The 20,730-nt window shown below is 38.1% G+C and overlaps 1 protein-coding gene across 1 annotated transcript in view; it reads left to right on the top strand.

The window, feature by feature from the left end:
* Nucleotides 1-19,795, top strand: part of SIM1 (SIM bHLH transcription factor 1) — a 72,892-nt gene extending 53,097 nt beyond the window's left edge. Inside the window, exons 9-11 of the mRNA XM_075268138.1 lie at nt 8,938-9,100; nt 17,406-17,811; nt 19,071-19,795. Coding sequence (XP_075124239.1) covers nt 8,938-9,100; nt 17,406-17,811; nt 19,071-19,795 — 1,294 coding nt within the window. The remainder of the gene's footprint in view (nt 1-8,937; nt 9,101-17,405; nt 17,812-19,070) is intronic.
* Nucleotides 19,796-20,730: the final 935 nt, after the last annotated feature.

Below are 20,730 nucleotides of genomic sequence, written 5' to 3' on the forward strand. Positions count from 1 at the left end.
CTCCAGCTAACCCGGAGTTGATCAAGGGTCACCGCCGCATAATACTTTTTAATATCAGGGACTCCAGCGCCCCCAGAAGACCAGGGCCTAGACATCACCTGAAATTGGATCCTGGATCTCTTACAAACCCAGATAAACTGTGAAAGTATGCGCTGAAGTTTAGAGAAATAGGAGTCACGTATAGGGATGGTCACAGTGCGGAATAGATATAAAATCAAAGGCAGGTACAGAGTAGATTACCCCATTCCTTGGCACTAAGAGCTTAGAGGGGAAGACCCAGCGGTACCTGATGCCTTTATCTCTGAGAATTTTGGTGACAGGCGCGAGATCTCTCTGCACCTGCATAGTGGCTGCCGACAGGTCCGGATACAGAGAGATTGCCGAGAAGTGTGCGTGAAGGGTGCCACTTTTCCGGGCCTCTGTGAGTATGGAGTCCTTAATGTGATAAAAATGAACTCTCATCAGGATATCTCTAGGGGCCTCAGAAGGCGCTGAGCCTGCCTTGGGTATGCGGTGAGCTCTGTCCAGCATAAGGTCAAGCTCAGTGAGATTGGGCAAGATCTTTTTGAAAAGGCGTTTGATATAAGCTGGGAGGTCCACAGAAGCAATGTCCTCAGGGATACCGCGGAGCTTTATGTTGTTACACCTGGAATGATCTTCAGCATCTGTTGCTTTGATCTTTAACCAATGAACCTCCGCCTCTAGAACGTTATGTGCATCAACCAATTCGTTGTGTGCAGTGGAAAACTCTCCCATCTTGTGTTTGATGTGATCAGTTCATTCGACAAGGGCGTCAATGCTGTTCTGTAACTTTCCCACTAGAGAGGAGACACTCCTATTAATACCAGATTGCAGCAAAACTAGCATTCCCTTCAGGGTGTCACATGTAACCAGGTCCGAGGACGCTGGAAAGTCCGAGATATCCTCATGGCTGAGGAGAGAGGTCTCGCTGGAGGTATCAATCGCGGCATGACTGCCCTTTTTGCGTACCAGGCCTTTGCTGGATGGTGACCCTTGAGGAGACAGGCTTGGGACTTTTTTATCACTGTCCGCGTTGTGAATGACGGGAGTCAGTAGGTTGAGGGTTTGCCATCTCAGACAAATCAGTATCTTGTAGTAGAGGAAGACTACCAGAAGAGGAATGAGCAGGACTCCCTTGAGAGCCGGGTGGATCCACTGAGAAGAACTCAGAGATCTTTCTGGGGACTCCCGAGGAAGAGGGCTTCTTCCTAGGAATGGCAAAGACACCAAAGGGCGGCAATAAGAAAACCACTGAAGAGATGTCCTAGAAGAGGGGTGTGAGGGCTCCTTTGAGAAATGTCAGTGAAGTAAGGGTGACGCACAATGGTATTATTGCAAGTCAGCTGTGAGCCGCAGTGGGCGATTATGTTGCCTGGCTACTCAATCATAGTGGAGAAGTGAGAAGAGGCACTTTGAGCAACAGAGATAAAGTCTTTTCCTGCAGTGCTTTATAGCTGCGGGACTTCGATGGGGTGTTAGCCTAATACCAAATCGGTCTTACAAATATTGGTAAATATTGGTCTGGGTTGTTTTGTTTCATGGTTTGGGAAAAATCCCTCTTACTTATTGTGAAGGACTGCATATCATAATTTGAAGAAATTGTGAGCTTCCAGTTTTGTGGCCACAATCTGTTTTATTAGGCAGATTAATGCTTCCATGCAAGATCTATAAATATGGTTGTCGTGGTTGGTGTGTCTAACTTTTTACCCAATTAAACAGCATTGGATTGAGTTACAATGTTGACAATGAGCTAAAGAACATTATTGAACATTGTACCATTAGCAGCCATCCAATTGAGAAGTTTTCACAGAGTATTAGTTGCTGTTTCAAATGTGAAATGGGGCACCAACTGCATATTGTTGGACATGCCTTTGGAATTAGGTATGGGATGAATAACAAATATGTATTTTTTTTTAATAATTATTTGGCCATGTTTAAGTGCATTTGCTTCACTCTATGCTTCAGATAACATTAGGTCATGATATTTATTCTACATAGTCCAAGTCAAAGTGTCTGCATAAATGCCATTTAGATGATTTAATAGATTTGGAGAGAGTTAAGCAGATTAGTGTACATCTCTGCTGGGATCATTGATTCCCCCCACCAGAATAAACAGGCCAGTGAACTAATCATCTTAATTGATCTGGTAAATGTTAACATGGAGAAAAGGAAAGAAAATGAAACCTAATTATTCCAAGCTTTTAGCCCATTAGTTGTAACAAGTATTGTAGTTGCAATTCCATATTGCCCATTCTCCTGTAAAAGCAAGTTTCAGATTAGTTATTTTTTTATTTTTTTTGCTGTTCCTGTGTCAATGAAAAGTGCCAAACTCAGTTTTGTTCTATCTATCTATCTATCTATCTATCTATCTATCTATCGATCGATCGATCGATAGCAAAATTAGACAGAACTCCAAAAATCAGGTGAAAAAAGTAGAAGGTACTTTATTACTTCATAATAGTGACATTTAAACTTGTATACACAATCCTTTCTCAAGCCATCTTTATATCTATCTAAGCGAAAAAGAAAAGAGTGCAGCAGCACAGTGATGAGTAAGACAGTGCAAATGCCAAGGACCAGGAAAAAAAGTATCCCATATATAAGTAAGAAAATGGTCAGCACACTTTACTCTATTCCAAGCTTGAAAAAGGGTTGCATTGAGCCAAAACTTTGCAGCTCAAGGAATAAAGTATCTGTAACTTTTTTTTTTTAATATTGTGGAGTGCAAACCATTTTCTTATCTATCTATCTATCTATCTATCTATCTATCTATCTATCTATCTATCTATCATCTATCTATCTATCTATCTATCTATCTATCTATCTATCTATCACCTATCTATCTATCTATCTATCTATCTATCTATTATCTATCAGTCATCTAAATAGCTGCATTGTTACACCATTTGGAGGATATGCAGAAGTAAAATGTAACTGAACCTCATGTCAAGTGGGGTGTGCCAAAGTTTCCAAGGGCTCTGTGTTCAGGTTTGAAAACCTAAGGCTCTGGTATGTGCTATTGGACTTGAACCTCATTTGCATATTTGCAAGAAAACAACACATTATTTTATCTAAAGGAATCTAATGGTGTGGTGGTGTTCTGCATAGGGTTCTCTAATACACTATGGCTGTGATCTGGGACTGAGTTTCCTGGTGACAGAAAGAAACATTAAAGCTAGAAGCAAAAGATAAATGGAAACTAGAAATACAGTTGGGTGCACTATTTGTTAGTCAGCATTTTCCCCATGATACTGATACAGTCTTATCGTGAAGAAAACTGATTTTTTTTTTTTTCTATCTTTGGCAGAAGACTGACTGTGGAGCTAGGGATTTCAAATAAAGGCAGGAGATGAAAAAACTTTTTAAATGGTTTTTGTGCATTTTTTGTGTTTAGCATTGCAAGTAAAGTAGAGATATTTTTTTATTTCGCCAACTCATTCAATGTCTATTGCTAGATGTCAGCGGTATTTAATCCAGTTAGCGGAGGAATGGAGTTGTAGACTGCAAATCTAGGGCAAGTATTTTACTAACTTTACATCATAAAACTTAATAAGCATCTGGGAGAGTTCCTGCTTACCTGGCCTTGGCTTGACTTGGACTTGGCGATGAAAACTTCCTCAATACAGAACTGGAACTTGGAAGTGGATGTCAGATCTGTTACTGACACCTTGATTAATGTTATTCTGAAATGAAAAGGCTTTCTGTCTATAAAGCTGTCTTCACTTCAGATGTAGTGTCATTACATTTATATCAATATCTTCTTGATTATTAAGAGCTACATTAATAGTCCAATAGTTTATTCAATGTCTTCAGGTAATTCTAGAATTACTTCCATAGCCATACGGTAACTGTAATGCAGTGAGATGTAGAATATGAGTGTAGAATATGAGGAGTGATAATAACTTGAGTATAAAGGCAAATTAATTAAAAAGCTTTTATCACAGAGTTTATGACTGTGTAGTAAAGTCTGTGCCAGAGCAGGACAGAATGTTTTAAAAGCAGGGACAACACAGTGCCTCAGTGGTTAGCTTTGTAGCGCTGGAATCCTGGGTTCGAATCCTGCCAGGAACAACATCTGCAAGGAGTTTGTATGTTCTTCCTGTGTTTGCGTGGATTTCCTCCTAATCTACAAAGACATACTGATGGATCCCTATATGGGGCTCACAATCTACATGAAAAAAAGAATGCTTTAAAAGCAATGTATAATCAATTTTTTTTACATTTATTTAATAGAACCAGTTAAATATACCACTTTTTCTAATCTTTTTTTATTTTCAGGCTGTAAATTTTTTAGTCTATTTTCTAGTCTGTTAACAACATTTAGTAATTTGATTTATGACATAGTCATGGCCATATGCAGCAATAGTCTGGAATGAACCCATTGAGGTCTATATAGAGTTTTCTAGGCATGCGTTGTGTAGGCAGGATAAAATGATGGGCCACTGAGTGTGTTATGTGTGGTGATGTGATTTTTTTTGTCTTGTTTCTGATGTTGTTGAAGTGACTATTGTAAACACTGAACATTGCAAGATTTAGTACTTTCTTTTTAATATAAATGGTAACATGGAAAATTAAAAATAAAATAATCAAAATTCCTAAAACATATGTTTCACATAAAAACTTGGCGTAACAATAATAGGCCATTTTTGGTGACACATTCCGAGATTTTTTTTTTTTACAGATAAAAAAATGTGTTTAAATTATTTTTTCTAATTGAGTCCAAATAAAAATTTCCTACCCTTTTGCAGAAATGTGTGACCAATACAATCTCTGTTGCAATCACTCCCTTACTGCTTCTGATAATGTGCCATTCATTGTGCACATGCCTTAAGGTGTTAGCCACACCCACCATAATCATGATGTCATCACTGATGAAAGCAGCATTTTTCTAAACTTTATTGACTGCCAGAGAAGCCAGGAGGAGGTGGAGGCTGGTCCTGTTTACCAGACAAGCCAGCATCTGGTTCACAGCAGTGGTTGCCTGGAAAAGCTTTGAATCTCCCACAACTTGGAAGTAGAAACCAGATAGTATTGCAAGCAGCTCAGCGGTACAGAAACTATTTCACCTGAGGAAGGGCGTGGTCTGACGCCCGAAACGCGTTGTGTGAGTTTGTCTTTTACCAATAAATTTGTGTTTACTAATCTTTGAGGAGAGCGCAGTTCCTTATTACCAGATTTATCACCGAATCTGGGTTGCTGGTCCTTCCATTTCACATATGTACGCCCGCGAGGTGTTAAGAACATTGCTGCTCCATCTGACTATATAGTCATCGCAATCACAGAGTTGTGACTTAGGTTCACAACTCTTTAAGGTGATGCTAGGTTCACACCTGCGTTCAGCCTTCCATTCTGTGCTTTCCGTCTTCTGCATGCCAGAAGACGCAAAGCACAGACCGGGTGAGCGGCGGTGAGCGTTTTATGCTCTCCGCCGCGAAACCGGATTGTTTAAATCCTGCTCTGTTTTATGCAGGAAATGGAAACCTGCAGAACGGAGACCACAACGCAGATGTGAACGAGCCCTGAGCATCATTCCTTTGTTAAATATTCTGTCCTATCAAAAGTACTACACTATGGTTTGCTCGGTGTCTGCTGTTCCATTTTGTTGTTGCAAAGAAAATAGTAGCAGTATAATAATGCTAAACTGGATAATGCTTCCAAGGAAATTCACGGGTAGGAAATATTACATTTAATCTATTTAAAGTGAGCACTGAAATTATGGCAATCAATATATTTTGTCTTGACAGTTCCCTTGTTGTATAATAGATGTCATGTGGATATACCTACTTCAGTGTGGGAGTGCCTTCCTCTTGTATACTAGTCTAACTGTTGAGTGTGATTATTGCATCAAATTTCATCTCTTTTTAGCATTCATATTTTTGCATTTGTCAAACTGATATGGCTACATGGATGCTAAAAACGTTAAATGAATTGTCTGTAATATTCATGGCAGAAAGGAAAAAGGAATTGACAGCAGAGAAGTGTATATCTAAGTAAACACGTAGGTGAATGGATGACCAAAGGCAGCTCTCCAAAACCTTTAGACTGGCAGACCATAGTTACAACTTGCCTTTGTAAAGAGAAGAGCAGCTCTGGAGCACAAATTGCAGCTCTGAGTGAAATACTATACAGATTTCGTAAACAGTGGTGTTCATATATAGATGTATTAGAGTGACAGCGGATAGTTGATAAAATATATATATTCCTAAATAATATCTATATAACATACAAGCCACTGTTCTCTGGCATAGATTAGTGTATGGCTGCTAAGACTCACAAATAAAACTGTGAAAAGATGATAAATAAATGTTTGTACATTTGTATAAAAATGATGTTTTCTTGTAAATGAGAAATAAATTTTCGACATCTGTGCTCTTCTCCTTAGCACGGTGACTCACTGTGTGTATAAGAACTGTTTGCATTTGGCATATCAGAAAATTGTTTTAGGAGTTTAAATAAAAGAGCATAATGCATATTTAGTCAAGCATTACTGTACTAAGGCATTAAGTAGATTAGAAATAAATGAAAGTAATTAAGGGAGCTGTCTAAGAAATGTATTATATCAGACATGAATCAACTGTTTGCACAAAACATTATAACTGGCTGGAGATGAGATTTAATCAAGTATGTGTGTTGTACAACATTCGTGTTAGAAAAAAATATTAATGAACCAAGGAAGAAGCAATTCTGGAAACTTTACTAATGTATTAGGCGAAATTTAGAATTTCAGAGTCTGTGTTGTCATTCTTTTTGCCAAATTTCACAAACATCACTACAATTTGTACAATGCTGGAAAGCATTGTCATTGGCAGTCCCTGAAATGAAAATACACTTTCATCAGGTTTTGTGAGCAATCCATTCCAGCTATTAATTTGACTTTGTTTGGTGCTGCTAAATAATTAAATATACATTTCTTATTATACAAACACTATTAGATTAGAGTAGAAACTATACACAGCACCATGCATTACTCTAACTATTATAAAGGAACCTATCTTGTTGTCCAGTCTGTAGGCAGCATGTTATGAAGCAGGAGGAGCTGAGCATGCTAATAATACTTTTATGGGAGAAGATTCAGCATAATTGCCCATAAAATTATAATATCTGCCAGTCAAAAACTTACTTTCCCATTTCTCCCAACTCCCCCATGTATATGCACACTTGACCCTCCCAAGAGTACATGTGTTTTTAGTAAAGGGGGGAATAAATTGCTGCAAAACATATTTAGCATCAACTTGGCTCTCGTAGGATGAAAGCATAGGGAATGTTAAAATACAACATGTCCGATCGTTCTTTTTCCCAACATCTGCTGTCTGAGCATTGTTCTCACACTCTCATACACATTAGTTAGTTGTTAGTTAACCATTGTGCAATTTTCATGTATTGTGTTTTGGTGCCCCTATGATTCCAATAAATTTTGGGGGTTTATATAGAAATAGCTGTCAATCACATAGTGGGACCGCCCAGTAGACTCTAGAAGTCTAGAGGAAGCAAGTTATGTAAATCAATTCATTATGAGTTGTCATGAATCTTTAGAAGAAAACTATACTATACTATATTACTCCTATCCACTAGATACTGGTGGGTACCTGTTCATTACTCCTATCCGCTAGATATTGGAGGGCACCTGTTCATTACTACTATCCGCTAGATACTGGTGGGAACCCGTTCATTACTCCTATTAGCTAGATATTGGAGGCCACCTGTTCATTACTCCTATCCGCTAGATACTGGTGGGCACCCTCTCATTACTCCTATCTGCTAGATACTGAAGGGAACCCGTTCATTACTCCTATTCACTAGATATTGGAGGGCACCTGTTCATTACTTCTATCCGCTAGATACTGGAGGGCACCTGTTCATTACTCCTATCTGCTAGATACTGGTGGGCACCCTCTCATTACTCCTATCCACTAGATACTGGTGGGCACCTGTTCATTACTCCTATTCCTTGATACTGGTGGGCACCTGTTTATTAATGATATTGTGGCATTACTGACACTTGGTATGAGGATCAGAACATAGAGGTGGTACTAGACTCCAGGCTCAGGAACATATAACAGGCATTTTATACTATACAGTTATTTGATGGGTTTTGCCACCTATGAATTTAATAAAGGATGTCTGCATGTCTCTTAACTCAGTGTGATTGACTATGAGACATAAGGAGGGAAAATAATTCCCTGGGTGACATTCACTTTGTGTGATCGACTACAAGACAGAGATGATAGTGAGAAAAGCATTCACTGGGTGACATAAAAATAATTCAATGACAGGAAATATGACTGACAATGGTACCTATCAAGTAGCTACAGTAACTGAAGACAGTAGCTTGTAAGAAACTTATAAGAGAATGGCTGCATTATAAAGTCAGTTTGAGATGTACATAATATGGGTGCATTTCTGTATTATCAAGAGATAGAAAAGAACACTGAGCAACCAAAATAGTGTAGATCTGTTGCAACTTTGGAATCGCAAAAAATGTGAAATGTAAGGAAGGAATAAAACAAGTTGGCCTCTCACCTGGAATGGTTGTGAAAATGCCACAACCCCATAAAAAGCATGTAGGAGTTCCCAGGCAGAGGAGGCTGCGACACCGCTGACGACACCAAACACCAGAAACGTGGACGGGAATATGATGGACAGACTACCAAAAGGAATTAGGGTGGCGCACTCTGGTCAAGGAGGTCAGTCGCGTATAGGATTGTATATACACTTTATTGGAAGGCAATACATACAATCCTATACGCGTCTGACCTCCTTGACCAGAGTACGCCACCCTGATTCCTTTTGGTAGTCTCCATTTCTGTATTATGGCGGGTAATTTCATGTGTGTCCAGACCAGTGGTTGGAGTGTGTCTTTTTTCTATATGACAAACATAAAACAAACTCAATATATGCATTCATTTTTTTCAACAGAGATACTGAATACAAAGGACTTCAGCTATCATTGGATCAGGTCACAACAAAGCCAACATTTTCTTATGCAAATTCTAATCCAGCCATAAATGAGAGTCGAAAGAGTAATAAATCACGTCTACCTAGTACAAAGTCTAAATCTAGGACATCCCCATATCCCCAGGTAAGTTACATTTACTAAAACACAACTTGCAGGCTTAAATCTGCAAATGTAAAAGTCAAAACTAACAAACATCATTTTGTATTTTACAGACATCGCCCCTTCATACCTGTAAAGCCACGTTCACACAACAGTGAATACTGGCCATGTGTGATGTCCTTTTTTTTTAACAGACATTACACGATAGCATAAATTTCACTGAATTGGAACTATTCACATTACCGTTATTTTAAACATTATTTTATGTAGCTCATGTCCTATTTCCACGGATCCATCCATACACTGAAATGTTTGGGGGATTTGTGAAAACGGGTGCCCCTTGTGTGCAAGACTGCTGTAAAAAAAAATTCACGCCCATTTTGCACCTTGTCATATGAATCTAGCCTTACTGTTGATTTGGCTGGAATACACAGCTTTTCATAAGTGCATCAAAATTAATTTTCTCAACTGTATATGCCAAAAACCGTTCACAGAAATCCAACGTTTTTAGGGCACAACCCCAATTTGAGTCAAAGATGGATCATTTGTCATTTTGTTGTTTTCCCACCAGGCTTGCTATGTTTTTTAGACAGTGGGTGGGTCAGAATGGGGATCAAAACTGGTCAGGGTGTGGCGCCTCATCTTCTCAGATTTGATATCATTCATGCCAGAAAACTGGTGTGAGTTATAGCTAAGATTTTATATCTGGCACATGCGACCTCCTGTGATTCATCAGAATTATTAGTAGACCTGAACCTCATAAGAATTCTGGGGGATCTGGCGCAGGTAGTCTTTGAACACTTACTTTCTCCAGGAATTTTATGTGCCAAACCCAGAAGTCCTGGGTGGATTTTGACCCTGGAGCATGTGATTGGGAACAGTACCAGGCCCACAAGAACAGTGTTGACTGCTAACGTTAGCTTACATAACACTGTATACTACCTTTGAACATGGGAGAGAAGGCAGGTGCTGGTTCAGATCCTGTGACCTGGTCTGGGTCCACCTGGGTGTGGGGCCTTAAAAACCTCTTTAATTAAGACTGGCGTAGGGAAAACCAGTTAATATAAAATTCCCCAATTGGTTTTGCAATTATTTTAAAGGGATCCTATCATTAAAACGTAATTTTTTGTGATTAACACGTAGGAATAGACTTAAGAAAGGCTATTCTTCTCCTACCTTTAGATGTCTTCTCCACGCCGACATTCAGTAGAAATCCCGGTTTTCGTCGGTATGCAAATGAGTTCTCTCATAGCACTGGGGGAAGGCCCCAGCGTTCAAACAGCACTGGGGGCGTCCCCAATGCTGTGAGAAAACTCTCCAGTGCCGTCTCCATCTTCTTCAGAGCTGACTGCACATGCCTGCATGCCACAAGAAAAATGTCCGCTTACACAGTAAGTAAGCGACCATTTTCTTGTGGCCTGTGGGCATGCGCAGTCGGCTTGGCGCGAGGCCTAGAAGTTTGACCACCAGCGCCGGAAGAAGACGCGTGAAGAGGCCGTTCCTGAAGAAGATGGAGGCAGTGCTGGAGAGTTCTCTTGCAGCATTGGAGACACCCCCAGTGCAGTTTGAGTGCTGGGGCCTGCCCCAGTGGTATGAGAGAACTCATTTGCATACTGACGAAAACTGGAATTTCAACCGAACGGCGGAGCGGAGAAGACATCTAAAAGTAGGAGAAGAATAGCCTTTCTTAAGGCTATACCTACATGTTAGTCACAAAAAAAATTGCATTTTAATGATAGGATCCCTTTAAAGTAATTAAATAGGGATCATAGCATTGCTGATAATGTCCATTAATAAACATCTCATAGATGATAAGGGGTCATGTCATGTTATTTTGTAGTATACTTAGAAAAATAGAATAAAAAACCATTATATGCAAATTATATTGACAACTTCAACTCAGCGTTCTGCATCTTCAAAATGAATGTGAATCAAAACTAAAGAACATTGTGTCCTGGGTGAAATGGTTCTTGTTGGTGGGTGGTAGCTGTCTATTTGTGTAACATTTATTTCCCTGCTAGCAAATGCTAAGTGTTATTAATAGATTGGGTAGTGTATATATTTCATCACAGGATCAAGTTCATATCTAAGAAGGGAGCATGAAATAACATGATGCTACAATGTTTATTTCATTACTTTGAATGAAAATACTAACCAAATGGTTCAACTGGGATTTCAGCTGAGATACACAGTTGTAATGAAAATTACTGTGTAGGGAGAGTCATAAATGTTTCCTAGAATGAAAGCAGAAGGGGAAGCCTTATTTTCTTATGTATTGAGCTCTGTAATTTTATACACATGATAAACATTCATCTTCATATGACTTTAATAAGTATTAAACAATGCATGATATGCCCTACTTATCACTCAAAATTTTGTTTGGGCACATAGAGTCCTGAAAATTAGCTCCATGTACATGGAGCTAAATGTGTGCTGATCAACATGTTTTATTTCTTTATTATATAAATCACGGGCCTGTACCCATGTCCATTCTAAGACCACTTCCCCTGTCTGTGTATAACTGAAGCATATAATTCTAATTTTGCAATAACATTTGCAGAATTGGTGTTTTACATGTCCATACTTTCTCCTTTTCAACTCTTGTAACAAATTGTCAAATGTAAAATGAGAATAAAGGCACGATATGTTCTTCTTCATTACAGTTTAATTTTCATCTTCATTATTATCTTTCCAGCAAATTATACACTGCGGGGCGCTGCACGGCATGACTTACATGTAAACCCTTTGACTACCAGGATAACCAGTGTGATAGACTGACATGTCACTCCAAATATAGATAAAGAGTGGTGTAAAATTAGGCCCTAATCATTTCTATTTGTGAGAATATAGGCACCATGGAGAGTCATGCCATTTACCAGTTAGTGGAAGCAGAACATTTAATCAAATGTTATGATTTTACAGGTAAAATTAGACTTTATTACATTGTCAGAAATCTGCCCACTGTCCTCTCTCTAGATGTTACTCAGTTATACTAACTTTCATCTCTGCATATTCTCTGTAATCTACATACACAAATAGGGTGTTCTACAGTACATGCAGCCCGGATTTTTTTCTTTTTTTGTCTTTTAAATATAAACACTTTTATACAATATATCGATATAGTGAATCATTTCTTAATATCAAATTAGCAAAAAAAACATAAATAGATGAAATAAAGAAAAAGCAGGAGAAAAAATAAAAATACATAAAATGCACAAAAACGTATTATTTATAGCGTGATATTAAACAATAGAACAACAGACCCTGTTTTAGGACTATTTACCATTATGTTTCTTAAAATTATTTTTTAATGTTTGATTTACATACAAGTGTTCATCATATTGACTAGACTTCTATGTGTTTGCTAATCAAATTAACTAGATTTAAAGGGGTTGTCTAATTAAATACAATCACTTTTTAATAGCGGCTTCCAGAATCCAGCAAAATTTGAAATTGCATACAGTCAAGCATTGTAGTAGGCTGTTGATGATAAGTTTATAGTCAGAATTTTCATTATTTTTATTTCATAATTATGACGCAACACATAAGCTTTTCATCACATATGCAAATTATTGGTGTCCTGGACACAGCAGTGTCTTATTTATTTATTCTCTGTAGCCACATAGCTCCAACAACTTCAGCAGTGCAGTACAGACATTGTTGTAAGGCACATCGGTCCCTGCCTCCACACACAAAACACAAAGAAGTACAAACTATATTTAGCTGTTGCTCACGGTTGAACTCAAATAAAAAAAACTTTTACTGCCATACTCCTCTGGTTTATATTAGGCATATTATAAGACTCATGATGTTGCCTCAAAGAGCATCTCTCACTCACGTTTCTGGTATCACTTGGACAGTCCATGGATTTCTACGAGCACAGTGTAATGTTTCGCTGAACAAAATGAACAATCCCTATAATCATATTTGTAAAAAAAAAAAGTTTATTTTTTTTGCTAACCTTCCATATTCCTATTGATTCCCTGTAAATATCTTTTGTATATACATTATACAGATATGCAAGAAAAGAAATATCATTTTAAAAATGATATTGATTGAAACCATAAATAAGGAAATAAATGAAATATTTTAGGTAGTTGCTTATACAGCGGTCCCTCAAGTTATAATATGAATTCTGAAGACCCCAAAATGCCACCAAAATATAAAAAAATGAGTATTAAAAAGAAAAATTACCAGAAAAATAATAGAGATATAGCAAATATATATATATATATATATATATATATATATATATATATATATATACACTGTACATATAAAAGACAGAGAGTTTCCCTGGAAACTATAAATCACTTTCTGTTATGGTGACATGAGCTTTTCAGGGCCCTGAAAAGTATACAGAGTGCAAACAATAACATAATACAAATGAATAGAGTATACACAGTACAGACAATAACATAGTACATGCACAGTGCAAACAATAATATAACACAAATGAATAGAGTATGCACAGTACAGACAATAACATAGTGCATGCACAGTGCAAACAATAATATAATACAAATGAATAGAGTATGCACAGTACAGACAATAACATAATACAAATGAATAGAGTATGCACAGTACAGACAATAACATAGTGCATGCACAGTGCAAACAATGATATAATACAAATGAATAGAGTATACACAGTGTAAACAATAATATAGAGCAGCTCCCACCTGATGTCCAAAGGGGCGGCTCATCTTGTACATATAGTACAGCCCTATACTGTATAGAGGTGCTACTAGTCACTCAGTGCCTGGGGTCTAACCAGTGAAATGACCATAATGGGTTGTCATCTTCAGCTATGCATTGTATATTGAATTCAGTTTCAAGTTACAATGGTTCAGAAAATACTACTGTAGGTTGTAAATATTGTATCCTGAGACCATTGTAACTTGAGGGATCACTGTACTGGAATCTCTTAAGAATGCATACATGTATGTCTAGAAAGCATGGTGGTCGCCTCTCTGGCTACTCATCCCAGAAGACTTGGCTGTGAATTTTTGCTGTAATTTGTTTAAAAGATTTATAGGAATAATTACATAAGGCTTACAGAAGTCTTTAATAAACTGTTCCCTACTTCAAGCATATGTTTTCTGTGATACACATTTCTAAAGGTTGTGACTTCATATTAATATTCTGATATGCTACAAATGTCACCTTCAATCATTTTTTTCCAAGATGATCATAAATTACATTTGGCAATATAGTCATGGTAGTCTTTTCTCTAATGTCAGTACAAATTCTCACGGCGGAGTTTCATTACTTATAGATTTCTATGTTTCTACTCGATACATTTCATAAAAAGAAGTACACTATGAAAATATTATTTCAAGACATTATTAACATGTGCATGTACTAGTCCTGTGAACATCTTATTGTCATTGAGAAGATATTTCGAATGTTCGAATAGTTGAAGGATGGTCAATGAATTGTAATCTCATTATTTGAAATCTCTTTTTCCCTAATTTGTGCATTTTTTGGTTTGTGTCTAATTTATAATGTGGCTTATGGTTTTATTTTTGATTTTTCTTATTGGTTTGACATGGTTTAGATCAGGGGTGTCCAATACGTCGATTGCGATCTACCGGTCGATCGCGAAGGACGTATGGGTCGATCGTGGGATCGGTGTCTGCTTGTTGACAGCGCAGGCTGAGAATCATCTCCGGACATTGGCAGGCCGGGGCCTTGCACTCGTTTGCAGTCAGGGCTACGGCAGCCCTGCCTGCCAGTGTCCGGAGATGATTCTCAGCCTGCTTTGTGAACAAGCAGACACCGGAGAGCTGTCTCCTGCTCTCACGCTCTGCCCCGCCCACAGGCCCTGCCCCTGGCCCGCCCCACCCCTGCCCACAAGAAGTGGGTAGTAGATCTTATCCCTTGGTCAGTTTCTAAAGTAGCTCACATGCTCAAAAAGTGTGAGCACCCCTGGTTTAGATGGTGCATATTTTTACACCTAATTTAATGGAAGAAAGGGTTTGCACAAGCACACTCCATCTCCAACTTGGCTGATAAATAAGCACCAAAAATATTTAGCAACTCTGGCTCCCTTCCCTGAGAAAATTGCGACAAATTTATAAATTAACATTTGACATTTTGGTAAATTTGTCACAAATACAACATGTAAGGAAAACTCTATCCACATGATGAATCAGCTACATTATGGCTAGGATATTCCGGGGAATCAATCCTACGTACAGGATTTATAACAGTTGTTTAAAATTTTACCATAGTGGCTAGTCCTAGACTGCGCATTCTTCATTGGAGTCATTGAACATTTTTGACAAGTTTGGACAACTGTAATGTGCATTGGGCTAAAGCCCCACACTAGGTAAACATAGCATTTTTAGCTGCTGCAGAAATGTAGCTGATATAAACTTTGTGAATGAGATCTTGGTAACCCCTTGTTCACATCTGTGTTAGTATTCCATCCGGGGGAGTCCGTATTGGGCCCCCCCCAAACGGAATACCAAACACAATTGCAAGCACTGTGCAGTAAAAGCACATGGACCCCATAGACTATAATGGGGTTCGTGTGCTTGCCGTGCGCTGCCCACACGAATCCTGCAGACAGGAAAGTAGATTGTGAACTATTTTCCTCTCTGCATGTTCTATGCGGAGATCTGGCGGCAAGCACACAGACCCCATTATAGTCTATGCGGTCCGTGTGCTTTTACTGCACCGTGCCTGCAATTGCGTTTGGTATTCTGTTCGGGGGGTCCCCACGCGGACTCCCCTGGATGGAATGCAAACTCAGATGGGAACCAACCCTTAATCTCATCCATACATTGTGGAAAGAAAGAGCTACAAAAACTTGTGTGTTTTTTTCAATGTAACATTTTAGTTTTAGCAGAATTGCAAGCCTTTTCCCTATAGATTTAACAGAGGAAGGAAAAAAGCAATGAAAAAAGTAGCAAAAATGCAATGAAAAACACTGCCAAAATGCAGCACATTCACAGCATTTTTCATTAAGTGTTTTTTTTTTAGCCGCATTCGCCCTACTGTGTATGTGTGACACCATTTGTCAGACTTCACTCATTGCTATGAACCCTTTTCAGTGGTTATTATATGGATGAATCAAATGCTTTGCAGAGGAATCCACTTCAGTCAGTTACATTGTATCTACCTGCTCAACTCATTTAACATCACTTTGACTTCAACTACAGGTATTTGTAGAAAAAAACCAAAAATATATATATATTTCCACTCAAAATTATATTTACATTTCCATGTATTACTACTAGTACAAATGTTTGATTGGCATATGGACGCAATGTAAAATATAAAGGGTAGTTTCTAGGCATGCTATGCATATGCACTGAGCCATGTGTCTTCAGTTTCCCAACATTTTCTAATACAGCAAACACATCAAATAAGATCACATTTTGTCTGTTATTTTTATGGATATATTATGTTACCATAAAGAAGGCTTCTGCCATCTGTGTCATGTTATAATATTCAATGCAAAAACATATTTTAACTTTCAGGTTTACATCAGTAAAACATAAGATAAAAATGATTTAATGGCCACCATATGGTCAGAGCATAAGACATCTGTAGCATTTTTCTTTTGCTTCAGGTACACATTAGTATCATGAATTTAAGTGCTGTTTGTATAATCCGCAATAAAGGAATTTTATTTTTTCAAAGCGAGTAATAATTTACTTTATTTTTTACTTTTCATCTTCTAGAATTGTTTAAAGATGAATTATTCCACTACCCCATATCTATTTACAATAAGTAAAAGTAAGAATAAGTAAACGCTCTATAGCCAATAAAAGTTATTAGGTTTCAGTTAACACTGGTAAGATTTGTCATTGAGGACTTCATTCATATTATGAAAACCATTTCTGTTGCACAGTATTTTTTTTATAGGGACAAATAGTAATAGGGCAAATTACCAAACAAAAAATTGTTTTTGTTGTCCATAGCAAGAACCGCCATAATAACCTAAACCGCAATTCTTGTTCAGAAGTTATAAGGGTCTAAGTATGGAGGATTAAAATGACTGTAAATGTAATTAATCTCCAGCAGAGTATGGGTACTCTATGGGGTAATGGTCAACAGATATGCAACCTCAGTACTTTTATGCGTTCTACATAGATAGAAGAGATAGTTTGTGTTATATATCCAACTTATCGCAGTCACCCAACACAAACTAATAGTACAAACAGAATTCTACAGCTAGATAAACATACTAAAACCATAAAACGCATAACGGGGGACCTTTGTATATAGTAGTATATGTATATTATTGCTTATCTGCTAACTTTATCAAAATCTAATATTTTTTTACCGCATTAAACATATTTGTAATGTTTTTCAGTATTCTGGATTCCACACGGAGAGATCAGAGTCGGATCACGACAGTCAATGGGGTGGCAGTCCTTTAACAGACACCGCTTCACCACAACTTATAGATCCAATAGAAAGGCCAAACTCACAGCAACATGACGTCTCTTGTGCATATCGACAGTATCCGGATCGAAGTGCTTTGTGTTTTGGATTTACCCTTGACCATTCAAGATTAAGTGATGAAAGACACCATCATAGTCAATCCTGTGAAAGTGGAAGATGTGAAGCTGGTAGATACTTTCTAGGAAGTCCACAAGCTGGGAGAGAGAATTGGTGGGGTTCTCGATCAACTCTGCCTGTGCCTAAGTCATCTCCTGAAAGCAGAGATGGCTATGAGAATTCCATGCCACATATAACCTCTGTTCACAGAGTACATGGTAAGGAAATTACTTCATGATGTTTTTATTTTTAGGTTTTTGAACCATTTATAACCTAATAATTAATATATAGGACAGAAACAAGAGTTATCATTTGCCGATCTTGGGTTATGTTTCCTATTATATTGGCTGTTTCACTAGGAGAACTTTCCTTTTGCTCTATTAAATCGTATAAACCTCATAACGGGGGTTCACTATATATGACCACTTTTATTAGTGAGTACAAAGAGCTTCACGCAAAAAGAGTCTTTGGCTCATCCAGCCCTGCCATTTATGAGTAGCCGTTCATTTGAATGGTCATGAATGTGATACTACATTTCCTCTGTTGGTGATATGATTGAGGAAGTGTCCCTTGGTGATAGCAGATAACCACTTTGGGTTTCTGTGGGACTCGTGGCAAACGTCAAGCAGAATGTCTTTGCTGATGTAGTACTTAGTATAGGCTGTAACATAATTAGAGATGAGCGAACACTGTTCGGATCAGTCGATCCGAACAGCACGCACCCATAGAAATGAATGGAAGCACCTGTGATGCTGACTTTGCCGGCGTCCGGCGTCACAGGTGTTTCCATTCATTTCTATGGGTGCATGCTGTTTGGATCAGCTGATCCGAACAGTGTTCGCTCATCTCTAAACATAATTCATTTACAGAGTTTTACCTTTTTTTGAGTATCAGCAGCTCTCACACACATGCTATACTCTCCTGCAACTAACTGTAAGGATAAGATCACATGGCATAAATTTGAGCTGATTTCAAGGGACGTCCCACCTCAAAATGAACTCTCCAATTGTGTATGCTGAAAAGGAAGTTACCTACTTGATCTTCTTGTGGAATCTTCACCCGATTTAGCCCCATTGTGTCTAGGGCTGATCAGCCTGCAAAGCTGCAGCAAAGAGTTCTGCTGCGGTTTTCCACTGCAGGATGCACAGGGCCGTAATTTAGAGGGGAATCTGAGGCGGAAGACCTCATCAAATTCTATTGTAAATTATGCAGTGTAGCAAGCCGTAAAGCTTCAGCATTACCCACAGTTCTTTGCTACTTTGACACCTAAGCATCTGTAGACTTTAATTTCTGTTCATATGACTGTTCTTCAGTATTAAAAATGGGAAGGGAACCCTACAGTAATTTTTTTGGGGGGCAGGGTTTGGGAAGATTTCTTCCTGCCTTAATGAACACATTTTTTCTACCATATTTTGAGATGTATATATATGTATAAAGTAAGCTACAAAACTGAGTGTTGCTTCTCCTTCGCATCCAGGGAGAAATCATTGGGATGAAGACAGCGTTGTCAGTTCTCCAGACCCCGGTTCTGCAAGCGAGTCAGGCGACCGTTATCGCACTGAGCAATATCAGAATAATCATCACGAGCCAAGCAAAATAGAAACGCTTATACGTGCAACACAACAAATGATAAAAGAGGAGGAAAATAGACTACAGCTACGTAAGTCTAGTCCAGACCAGCTAACTCCCATTAATGGAGCAGCAAAAAGAAATTCAATTTGCTTTGTCAACTACCAACAATCCCAGCTAACTGGAGTTGTGTGCCGTGGCCCATCTGTCTCTAACACTTCTCCCTGTGACCATCTACAGCAAAGAGATGGGAAAATGTTAAGTCCAAGAGACAATGAATATGAAAACAGTCCCACAACCCTGTCCAGGATGAGCAGTCCAAATTCTGAGAGAATTTCAAAAGCAGGAGTATCCATTACGAAGGACTACTTACATACAAATGTGTCCCCTCAACAAACAGTGGACCATTCCACCTCACCGAACTACTACAACGCCCACCGTCCGTACTTTGATAAACACGCTTACACATTTACTGGATATGCTTTTGAGCACCTATATGACACCGAATCTATTAGAAACTATTCACTGGGCTGCAGTGGATCCCATTTTGATGTGACTTCTCATTTACGAATGCAACAAGACCCTGCACAAGTGCACAAGGGTACATCAGTAATAATTACAAATGGAAGTTGATATTTTATATATGATGTGTCTTATGCTTCATAACCTTTACAGAGAAAAGCAACCCTTTTTCATGTCATTATTACCAGCATCTAATGACTTACAGTGCACTGGATGTAACAGCAGGGGAGAATTGACTTGTTTTTTTTGTATTTATAAAATTTAGTATGACATTTTGGCTGAAATAATGAAGTTCGGAGAACTTTTACATTACATATCATATGTCTATGGTAACCAGTTGTGTGGTCTTGCAAAAGAAACATTTCAGTGTTACAGGCTACGCATTTTTGCTAATCACAATTGCATGTATATAAATACATTTTCCAAAAAAATCACAAGTAAAATAAAAAAAAAAGAAATGAAACCCCCTAAAACTATGCATAAAGGACTTGAAGCAAAGTTGAATGTACAACTTTATGTATACACAGGCACAAACGCACATATATTTGTATGTCTATAATTGCAAAAACGGAATTAGTTTTTAGCACGGTAATACATTTGTTTAACATGCATTACATCTTCTAACTACTTGAAGAGAACTTTTCACTTACACTATATACACTTTAGATAAATGTATGGCTTGTTTCCACACACCCTTACTCATATTATAGTAACTGTGTCACTACAGCACCCACAGTTGATATAAATTGACCGTACCATATGTAAATGCAAGCAACAGCTGTTTATTTTTTTTTTAAATTTATGTATATCCTTAATTTCCTATATTTAAAGAAATTGCCTAAAGGACAATGATATAAGGTAAAAAGTAACCATTACTTGTCCAATAAGTGCCCCACCACTGCAGAGCTGCTCCTCCGCTTGTCTTCACATACATTATTCCTTGACTGCTGGAGTCCGCCATTGGCTTCAGTGGTCATGTGGTCATACATGCATGCATGTGCCACTGCTGAGCCAAGTGATTGGCTGCTGCAGCCATGTGAATGATG

The sequence above is a fragment of the Leptodactylus fuscus genome, chromosome 3, assembly GCF_031893055.1.
Source record: "Leptodactylus fuscus isolate aLepFus1 chromosome 3, aLepFus1.hap2, whole genome shotgun sequence".
NCBI lineage: Eukaryota > Metazoa > Chordata > Amphibia > Anura > Leptodactylidae > Leptodactylus > Leptodactylus fuscus.